We start from the raw sequence: 11,587 nt of genomic DNA on the forward strand, positions 1-11,587 counted from the left end.
CAGCTTTTTTTTTTTTTGCTTGGGGCGGCAGAAATGCTGGAGCCGGCCCTGGTCCTGTGGCACCTTTAAGACTAACAAATGTATTGGAGCATAAGCATGTACATGCATCCGACGAAGTGAGCATTCACCCACGAAAGCTTATGCTCCAATACATTTGTTAGTCTTAAAGGTGCCACAGGACTCTCTGTTGCTTTTTACAGACCCAGACTAACACGGCTACCCCTCTGATACAGTTCTAAACCGGGAATTACTGAGGAAAGATTTACAATTGGTTGGTTTATTGCAGAAAATGGTGGAGCTAGGATATAATGGTGCTCGTTAGACATTCATAGGTGTATTCTGTTTTAGAAAATAGAATCACCATTAACTCCACTTGTGCCTGAGGAAAGAGCTCTTCTCAGAGCATTTAATCAGAGGTTACTGATACCACCTGGATCAAGTCATGTCATTTTCAGGGATCTATGCTGCTGCTACCAAAATCAGGGGAAAACCCTGTGTATCCCCAGTAGTGTGGGTATTGTGAGTGTTCAGGCCACTCAGCATTTTCCTGGAATGAACCCATTAGTAATCTTTGTTAAAAAAAAAATCCTATGTATTAAATTATAATAAACTTTTTAAATTTCTAGCATGTTTAAATAAAAATCTTGTACAGACGTCTACTAGGAATGAGTGATGCAGACCTAACTAATCAGTGCTGTAAGGCCAGTAACACTGGGGAATTCGCACACAAAAATGACTATGTTAATTCTAACTGTCTTGGCTTAATTTGTGGTTTTTGCATTGCTGAACAGGGTTGACACTGTCAGTGCTGCTGCATGCTGGGAAAGGGCGAGGGAGGAGAGGGACAGCTTGTTTCTTTAGCATCAGCAGGGGGCATACAAACAGGCCCAGTGACTGGCACAGTGTCCCAAGGAAGAGGTGGCCCTTTGTCATTAGCAGGAGCAGCAGCCACGGACATACACACAGACAATGAGTCAGGGCCAAGAAAGGGGAGGGGTAGGATTGGGCAGCCCCGCCTCCTCATTACAGGGAGGAGGGCACACAGACAGACACAGTCTGGTGAGAGACTGGATAAGACCAGGTTGCTCCAGTCCTGAGCAGTTCAACTACTTTTGGGTGAAGGAAGCTGCTGGAAAAAAGTGACCACAGAAGCTTGCCAAAGGAGTTGCCTCTGAATGCTAAGACAGGAATAATCCACCACTCTCAGCCAAGAGAAGGAGTGCCTGCCCATAAATAATCCCCACAGATTGGACTCCTTTTCCCTTTCTACAAATCCCTTGAAGCTGCTGAATTAGAAAGGACCTGGCCTAATGTCTCCTGCCTTGAGAATTGTAGAATGATCCCATTATTAGAATTGCCAGGTTAACTCACTTGTGAATCATCTGCATGGCCAATCTTGGTTCCAATATCCTGCTTAACATGTGAGGAATTGAAACCTGGATCTGATATTCTGCTCTCCCTTACCTGTGAGGGATTCAGATTTCTGGTCTAAAACTTGCTCTTCCCTATGTGTGTGGAGCATGGATCCTAGCCACAATATTCTGTTCTCTTCCATCTGCTCAGATCATGGCTCCCAGCACTATCCCTCTGCTCTTCCCTATGTGAGCTCTGAGTTATGCACATATAGGGGAAAGCAGAATATTTGAGCTGCCATTTGAGTTCCGTGCACATACATGAGGGTGGAATATTAGAGCTGGGACTGGCTGTGTGGGTCTCCAAGGAGTATTTTTCCCTATGGCAGTTTTTAAAGAATCTCACTTTTGACTGTGCAATATAAATTCTTATTCATGATTCTTTTTTAAATCAGTCATTTAATTCACCACATCTAGAAAGCCCTGAAATGTTAAAAAGGAAATGTAGGACACATTACAAAAAAATCTCTGTGGCTTTTACTTCCTTAAACAAAACATCCAAAATAGGATGATGAAAAGAAGATGCTGGGAAATGTTGGATAATAATATTGTAATTACAGTATATACAGACTAGCGGTTTGAGGGGACCACTTAGGGATCTGGGGCAAAATCAGTACTTGGTCCTGCTAGTGAAGGCAGGGGGCTGGACTTGATGACCTTTCAAGGTCCCTTCCAGTTCTAGGAGATGGGATATCTCCATTAATTTATTTAATTTATTACAGACTATAATTAATTACAGACTATATTTTCAGACTTCAATCTGGTCTTGCACTTGTTGTACATGTTTTTAAGCACTGTCACCTCTGCATGCAGGTAATAGGTTCTATCAACTGCACATGCGCAAATGAAGATCATGTTTTTAAAATTTGGCTCGGGGGAGAAAAGGAGATCAAACTTGGAAAAACGTGATTGCTGGATGCTGAGTGAGCACAGGAAGCATTAAGCAGAAAGACAAGCAAGGATATAGCTGAATCCAGGGTGTAAAATTGCCTACATTAAGTCTACCTGTAATGTGAAAAAGTCTGTTTACCCAGCTAGGTGTGTGGTAATTTCAGCCCGCAGTGCAAAACTGTAAGGTTTACTTTTATTTTTATTGATTTTCTGTGTTCCCAAAGTTGACGTTTTTTGTTTTTTGTTTTGTTTTTTTGGCCTTGTTTTTAATTTAAGGAAGTTTTTGGCTGGTTTGGGATTACTGTTGCATATTGTCCTGAGGACAGGTAAATGATCCGTGGCCTTGGAGGACAGATTGGAGGGAGCCCTGAACTTAAGTCCAGCTCAGGATCTTGGTCAGAAGCAAAGACCAAGGTTGCTGTCAGTGCCCTGGCTTCAGACATCCCAAAGCATGAGAAAATCCTAAAAAACAAAGGATGAGAGATGGGTTCATGAAGAAAAGATAACAGTTACAAATTGTTTTCTCTTTGCAGTCTGCAAAATTAATTCGTTTTCTTTTGCATCTAAAAATATTTAAAAATTGTTTTACCTTCAGTGTTCTGTGGCTCACATTTTTGCAGGTGTTTGAAAACATTTTTTAAAACAACAGTTTCAAACGTGGATACCTAAAGTTAGGTATCTAAATATATATTTATACATCTAAACAGAAGTGCCTGTATCTCCTGCATGTTGTACTCTAGTAGCCTCCACTGACTTCAGTAGCATCTGTGAGTGCACAGCAACTCTGAAAATGAGGCCAATTTTAACATGGATTAAGATTCCTAAATGTAGGCATCTGCATTTAAAAATGTCAACTCTGTTTTTTGTAGTTCAAAATCTATATTTTCTTTGCCAACTTTGACTGTAATTATAAATCAGTGCTGGCTGCCTTATGTTAAGGAGTGCTGTCATAGCCATGTTGGAACCAGGTTTTTAGACAGACAAGGTGAGTGAGGTAATATCTTTTACTGGACTGACTTCTGTTGGTCAAAAAGACAAACTTTCAAACTAAAGAAGAACTCTGTGAAGCTTAAAAGTTTGTCTCTTTCACCAACAGAAGTTGGTCCAGTAAAAGATATTACCTCACCTATCTTGTCTCTCTTATATTAAGGAAATAAATAATTTATTTTCTCATACAGAGTTCTGCGTTCCATTCCAGTCCATCCCACTTGCTAATGTTCCATTCTGGGTGAATTAGAAAACCAAGAAACCAGTGAATTCTGACATAGAATCTTAGGTCTGGAAGATTGGGTTGCCAATGGCAACCCTCCAGGATTGGCCTGGAGTCTCCAGGAATTAAATATTAATCTTTAATTAAAGATTATGTCATGCGAAGAAACCTCCAGGAATACATCCAACCAAAATTGGCATCCCTACTGAAAAGGTCCTCAAGAGGTCTTCTAATCCAGTCCCCTGCACTCAAGGCAGGACTAAGTATTATCTAGACCAGCCCTGATAAGTGTTTGTCTAGCCTGCTCTTAAAAATATCCAATGTCAGAGATCCCACAACTCACTAGGCAATTTATTCCAGTGCTTAACTACCCTGACAGTTAGGAAGTTTTTCCTAATGTCCAACCTAAACATCCCTTGCTGCAATTTAAACCCATTGCTTCTTGTCCTATCCTCACAGGTTAAAAGAATTTTTTTTCTCTCTCCTCCTTGTAGCAACCTTTTATGTAATTGAGAACTGTTTTCATGTCCTCTCTTCTCCAGAGTAAACAAACCCAATTTCTTCAATCTTCCCTCATAAGTCATATTTTTGTACACCTTTAATAATTTTTGTTGCTCTTCTCTGGACTTTCTCCAGTTTGTCCACATCTTTCCTGAAATATGGCATTCAGAACTGGACACATTACTCCTGTTGAGGCCTAATCAGTACGGAGTAGAGTGGAAAAATTACTTAGAATAATTAGGCTCTCTCTACTTTACTAGGGATGTACCAACACCTAGCTTTTGTAATATAGTTTGTATGACAAATATTATTCAGGAGCCAGCCAATGAAATTTGAAGAAAGTAAAATGTTAATAGTAATTATTAATCTTCCAGGAAAGTAAATATTAATGCTAGATTGTGGCTATACCTTACAGAGTGAATTCAATATTCAAAATTAGGCTAAAACTGGAAAAAGCTGTATTTTAAAAGTTTCCCCACACAGCTGGCCAGTCTTTTTCATGCTGTTTTGCTGATGTTGTGATACTGACCTGTTGTAAGGTAAGTATCTCAAATTTTCACTGCTGTCTTTCATCCAGTTCACAAATCGAGAGGCCTTAAAATGGCCAAAGGATCCATCAAGATTTGCCACAGCTCTTGATACTGTTAGAAGTCTTTCCCCTATGTTGTATCTATTTTGTGATGTGGCTCTTTACAAGTAAGTGGAATCCTGCTGCCTGACATCTTCTTTGGATTTTTTTATTCTTTCTCATTCAGAATTTTGGTCTTGATAAGAGCTCAGTGAAATGTAAAAAGCACCATTTTTTAAAACACAAAAACTATTAAATGAGAAGATCAATGTCTTTGAATATAATTTCTACCCTTATATTTCTTGGTACAGTGTTGTATAGTATTAGCAGGCTTCTGCACTCCACTTATATTGTATCATGTTTTCACTAACATTTGATTATTATTTGCAGAAATTAATACAGCAACACTTACATGAGCTAATGTAAAAACTATTTAACCGTATGATGAATCCTTAGAGGAAAAAAATCAGAACTAGTTTAAATGTTCTCTAGCGCAAAAAGCTAATAGCAGTGGGACATTTTTGTTTGCCACTTTTAGCATCAAACCACAGACACTATAACCAGAAAATTGTCTGAACCACGTTAGGCCTATCAGCGCTGCAGTACAATCTGCATAGTATACTGCTAAGTACAGTATAATATGACCTTGTCCACATACTTTTTTCTGAGAATAAATAGAATCCCCACAATTGCCCTCACCATTCAGCTCTACCTTATGATTGTGAAGATAACTTTATCCTCAATGTCAATATATTTCTGTTTTGCTGAGTTTGCAGACAGAAACAGTGTCAATATTCAGGAGACGTGACTATATTCACCTTAATGGGTTACTAAACTTCAAAACCTATTGATAATAATTTGATTGCTAACCCTCATAAACAAGCAGCCAAAACACAAACACTTAGATGAAATACCGTAAACCGGAATGAAAAGTACAGCTACTGTAAATCAGGTTTGGGATTTTAAGATTTCTAGCTCCTAGGAAACAACATTCAAGAAATAAAATTAGAGTATATGTGGCATGTTTTGCAAAGTTTTAATGCTAATATTCTGCAGACATATTATTTCAAGTGATATACTATTTAGCTATCTTGTGAATGTCTTGGGAGAAGTAGAGAGGAAAATTAGATTCCTCACTTATTGTGATTTTGGTTATTACCTCTTCAAAGGTACTTGGATATTACAATGATGGACACTCACAGGAGACATAACTAGACAGACAGATAGGTTTGCCCTACCATTCATTAAAATTTGTAAGGTTTAGAGTAATTGATCACATTTAAAAAGCATTACAGTATTATTGTCATGCAGGATATTCAAAAATATTAACGCTAAGAACAGAATAAAACAAATATGATCTAAAATATAGGACAGATTCTGATCTATTATAAATCAGAATAGTTTCAGTGAAGTCAAAGGAACTACATTAAGTGTACACTAGCTGAGGATTTGGCTCTAAATTTGTCTCAGAAGAGCACACATCAGAGTTAAGTTGTGTACTGATATTTCCTTCCTTCTGTAAATTCCACATAAAAACATAGTTCACTATTGTCTCTGATCAGAAAAAACGTAACTCCCTTCAGAAGCATAAATTGCAGAAGCAGACCAAAAACCACACGTTAGTGCAAAACCAATGTGATGCTTTTCTATATAAATTTATTTCGTTTCATTTCTAAAACTGCTTCTTAGCACATTACTTTTGGATACAAAGAAACAACTGTCTACATTCCTATAGATAGATGGCAGCCAAAAATCAGTGAAGCCTTATAGCTAAAAACAGGACTTGCCAAAACATGCCGGTGAAGTGTGGTTTACATTTTATAGATCTGATTAAACATCACAATATAAAATCATAGTTAGCTCTCAGGCAAGTGGGTGTGCAGCAAGGATTTCAGCCAAGCTCTCAGGTCCCTTCCTGATCTCTTTGAAGCGCATAATCCTAGTTTTCATTGCCAAAACTCAAGTGAGGAACATTACACGGGACGAAATTAGAGATACAGGAAAAACAGTAGTTTAAATCTGTGAAATGCAGAGAACCTCCTGCAAGACTTTTAGACAAAGACTTTCAAAAAATAGTAGCCTACAGTTAGGCTCCTAAATTTCTATGTATGTTCCTGAATAACAAGCATGATTTTTAAGTTCTGAGCATCCAGGAACTCCCAATGAAGTCACTGGAAACTGTTCGTTGCTCAGAACTTATGAAAATCAGACCAGTTATTTAGAGACCTAAGTATGGACCTGGGACCCTAAATTTAGACTCCGAGGTTTAAAAATCTTGGCCTTAATGTCCTTGACTCTATTGACTTCAATTTAAAAGGAGTTGAGAGTCCTCAGAAGTGAACCCTAGAAGGATCACATCCCAGGAAAATTAAAATAGTCCCCCTACAACTTTATACACAGCCAGATTTAAATCCATATGATAGCAGCTCTCTCCCAGCTAATTTAAATATATTTTTCTATTAAGATTTTGTGACACAAAGAAATGCTTTATTAAAATTCAAATACTCGACATCTACTGTATTCCTTTTATCAGCCACAAAAAAGCAAAACCATGGAATATAAAACAGGTTAGAGGAGTAGCATGGAGGTAAATTCAACTCTGCAGTCCTAGAAGTGACCATCTTCCATCCATACCACATCATCAAACTGTGGTCCTGTCAGACTTCACAAGCTAAGCAGAAGTGGGTCTGACAAGTGCTTGGATAGCAGATATCCAAGGACATTGAAAGGCACAACAGGAAGTGTTTTTGGTAGTTTTGTTGGTGGTGCACAATTTTCAAATGATGTCTTAATGAGATGTCCACAGTAGATCTGGTCAAAAATTTTCCAACAGAACAGTTTTCCATTAAAAATGCTGATTTGACAAAATCTAAACATTTGGCAGGAATGTATTTTCCGTGCAAACAAATGTTTTGTTTCAACAAAGTCAAAGCACTTCGTTTTCATAAGGTCAAAGTGCTTTGTTTCAATTGTATCATTTGACTTTTAAGTAAAAATGATAGTCAAAACGAAGCACTTCAACCTTATTAAAACTTTTTTTCAGAATTTCTGTTTTGTGAAAAATTTTGTCTTTTTGTTTCAGATTGGGATGATAGAAAATTTTGAAGTGTTGGAATTTCCAGCAGAACACAAATTTCAGGCTTCAACCAGCTCTAGTCCAATCTACACTAGTCTACACTGCAATTAAACACCCACAGCTGGCCCGTGTCAGCTGACTCAGGCTCGCTCGGGCTACAGGGCTGTAAAATTCCTGTAAAATTCCGGTGCAGATGTTCAGGCTCAGGCTGGTGCCTGACCTCTGGGACTCTGTGAGGGGGGAGAGTCCCAGAGCCCAGGCTCCAGCTTGAGCCTGAACGTCTACACTGCAATTTAACTGCAATTTATAGCTCCGCAGCCCAAGCCCACAAGCCAGAATCAGTTGACAGAGGCCAACCGTGGGTGTTTTATTGCAGTGTAGACGTACCCTACATTTCACGGAAGAGATTCCTGTATACCATACAATGTGCTGATGAAAGACACTATATAAAAGGCAAATAAATATACGTTGTCAACCTCCGTTTCAAATAGCATGATATAGATACAACTTGTGGGGAAAGTTGTGATGGGAATGAGATAGGGAGTTACACAGCCCCACTCAGATCAACAATGATTCAAGCTTGCTCAGGAAACTTAGATTCCATTTCTGTTGTATTTAGGAAAAAGAAAAGGACAGAGCACATCCAGCTAACTAGGGCCAAATAATGCTTCTTAGAATCGCTCTTTTATAATATCTTTCCTATGTTTTTAGGGCCCGAACCTGCAAATCCTTCATCACACAAATAGCTCATACTCACATGAATAATCCCACTACTGCCAATCATGTGACCAAGACTTTGCAGGATTGGGCTATTACTTGTTAGGCCATGTTCACCCCCTTGCATTAATACTGTACTAGCCACAACTTCTGTTGCTATAGGGCTCAAGCACCATCTGTGGGGAGTGGGAGTTACCCAAACGGTGCTATTTATTATCCCACGCCAATAGTGTGCTTTTATAGCATGGAGCTATGAAGGATTTTTTCTAAAAATATCCTTGTTCACACTGGTCATAATAACTTGGCTATAAGCCTGCTCCCTGTGATGTTTACAAACACAGCATATAGATACATTATGTACACAGCAGTGGCCAGTACAGTTCCAAGCACAATGTGGGCATTGGATAGGGCTTAACAAAGGCTTTTTAAAACCTCAAAGACTACAGTTTGTGAAAAAACGTTAGGCCTCCTTTCAAACAAGTGCGTGTTGTAAGTATTTTTGGAAGTCACATCACAATAATGTAATTTAAGCAGAGCTGCTATACCAGCAGTAACTGTGCCACTAAACCAGTGAGACTGTGCCAAGAACAAAGAATTGCTTAATAAACACTCAAGACTCTCTGACATCCCCATACTCACTATTTTTATATATAACCTAACACTCCAGTCCATTCAGTAGTCATCTTAGGAAGGGTCATAATAATTAGCATACATTTAATATTCGTAAAGCATAATACAAATATTCAACATTACAGCATCCTAGTTAAGTATTAGTTTCCTCATTTTACTTGTGGAGAAACAGACATAGAGAAGTTAATGTTTTGATCCAGGAAAGCAAGTAAGTACATACTTAATTTTAAGCATGTGAATAAATGGGACTACTTGTAGTTAACATTAAGCATCTGCTTAAATGTTTTGCTGGATTGGGGCCTAAGTAAGTTGCCCAGAACTATAAACGAAATCAGTGGCAGAACCAGGATTAGACCTCAGAAGTGCCTTACTCCTAGCACTGTTCTCAGTGCACTAGACCAGCTCTTGGTTTACCAATAGTTTGTACTATCACACACAGTTTTTTTTTATCGGTCAATAATCCAGAAACGTTTTCTTGATAGTGTCCTTCCTCCTTTTGAGCTGCTGTTAATAATTTCAGATAAATCACTTTCAAATACTTCCTCTTCCTGCTCCTCCAAAAAGCCGTGATTTTTTTTTCTTTTCGGTCCACGTGTGTAATTATGGGGCTCTTTGGTGAGCCTAAATGAGTCAGCCCCGCTCTCGTTGCCAAAGTGCTCAGCATAGGACATAGCATTTAGTACAGCCATGGCAGCGAGTGCTACTTCCACGAGCTGTGCTAGGCCAGGCCTTTCTGAAAGCTGCAAAGGTTTCAATGACACAGAACTCAACATCCTTAGGAACAAAGAGGGACTGGAATTTAAATTTATAGCAAAATCTAGACCTGGGACCCCTCTGGGATTTCAAAATGCAACACTTAAACATGCAGTCTTTTTTAACTCAGCGGGGAGCACAAACCACAGATCCTTGCAGGGTTACATTGGTAGAATCATAATTTTAAGAGTTTAGGATGAAAAGCATTTCAGACCAAATTCGGTCTTCATTTACACCTTTGCAACCCTATTAATATTACTGGGACAGCATGCATATAACAGGGAATAGAGTTTGGTCTTTATGCCTACAACTATCCCATTCACCAAAAATATATTTGCTGTGGGAGCACAAGTATACAAAACATTAGGTCATACAAAACGTACCTGTGTAGCATTCATCGCTGCGGTTTAATTCGTTGTTACCCAAGCTGTGGAACTGATCGCTGATGGTTTGTTTTTGCACATGAGTACTGGTAGCTTGGTTCTCGGTCCAAGTATCACTGGGACATCCTCTTCTTTTGGTGAGGCAAGGTTTGTCCTTCATGTGATGCACAGAGCTGACTGGAATATTGTTACCTGTACATGAAGGTCCTATCCTTGTATATAATACATTTGCTTCACTAGCAGGAACTTCTTGGTGTCTCATACTTATGGTTCTTACAGTTAAAAAAAATACAGTTTCAGCTTCAGTTTATCTGGCCCAGGACTTGTGGTTTAGTCTTACTAGCTCTTCTTTTGAAGATAAAAAACCCCCAAACCCAAGCCTAATTTCAGTAGTTTAAAATCCTGCATAGAAACTATGTTTTCCAAATAGCTGCCCAAATGCTAACAATTCCTGCTTTGCATTCTTCTGTTGAGATGAGCTTCTAATGCAGAAACTCAAAGTAACACCTTGTTAAAGCAGTTACACTAGATTCAAAGAACATTGCTCCATGGCACAAAATGTTGTAGATGAAGTAAAGCAAGCATTTACTGAGTACGCTCTTGTGTTACTGTCTCTGACAGCTAAGTGTAGAGTTCTTAGCAGAGGCTGGACTTTGGGAGGAGATATGTAAAGCCAGAAAGATTAACATAATGGGGTGGGCAGTGAATGACGCCAGAGTCACTTTGCATAGCACTTACCAAAAAGGAGATAGGGAATGGTTTCAGAAGATTCTGTGTTTTTCTAGTCATTGGATCCTCACAGGCAGAACAGCTTCATACATAAACCCCAATTACCTCGTTTTACTGACAACAGTAGAGCAAATTAACAATTAACACTAGGTGTAGGAGGGTAAGTGTGTGTGTATGAGAGAGATTTGATGAAAGTTTATATATCTGCCATTCATCAAAAGAAATGCAGTTCCAAGCAGAACATAGAGAAAACTGCATGATTTGGTGTTGTATGATTGCAAAGCTTTCTAGTGGGTGTTCTTTAATAAAAGGAAACAAAAAATGTGTTCTTCATTCGATTAGGGCAATATATCAACATTCTTCTCAACTTTGCTCAGCTGAGTAAGAAAAGTGTATAGTCCCAATCTAAATCAGAAATACAGTACATCTCAAATTATATTTTTTCTTTTCAGTCATTTTTAGAACATTTTAACGAATAGCATGCATGTTATAAAAACTTGAAGATATTCAGAATCACTATGGGCATAATCCTGCAACTCTCACTCATGCAAGTATTTTTACTCATGCAGGTAGTCCTATTAAAATCAATGGCCAACTACAAAGGCGAGTCTAAAGAAGTCTATTAAGAGCCTCACTTGTGTAATTCATACCTCCTTCCAGCCCCTACAACATGTATGTTTCACCAAGCCCGCCTCGTGCTTACACTTATTTAGTTTC

At 38.6% G+C, this 11,587-nt stretch overlaps 1 protein-coding gene across 1 annotated transcript in view; it reads right to left on the minus strand.

The window, feature by feature from the left end:
- Positions 1–10,403, minus strand: part of RANBP3L (RAN binding protein 3 like) — a 50,524-nt gene extending 40,121 nt beyond the window's left edge. Inside the window, exon 1 of the mRNA XM_029910911.1 lies at positions 10,142–10,403. Coding sequence (XP_029766771.1) covers positions 10,142–10,403 — 262 coding nt within the window. The remainder of the gene's footprint in view (positions 1–10,141) is intronic.
- Between the last annotated feature and the right edge of the window lie 1,184 nt (positions 10,404–11,587).

The sequence above is a fragment of the Terrapene carolina genome, unplaced genomic scaffold (assembly GCF_002925995.2).
Source record: "Terrapene carolina triunguis isolate 2854851 unplaced genomic scaffold, T_m_triunguis-2.0 Scaffold69, whole genome shotgun sequence".
NCBI lineage: Eukaryota > Metazoa > Chordata > Testudines > Emydidae > Terrapene > Terrapene triunguis.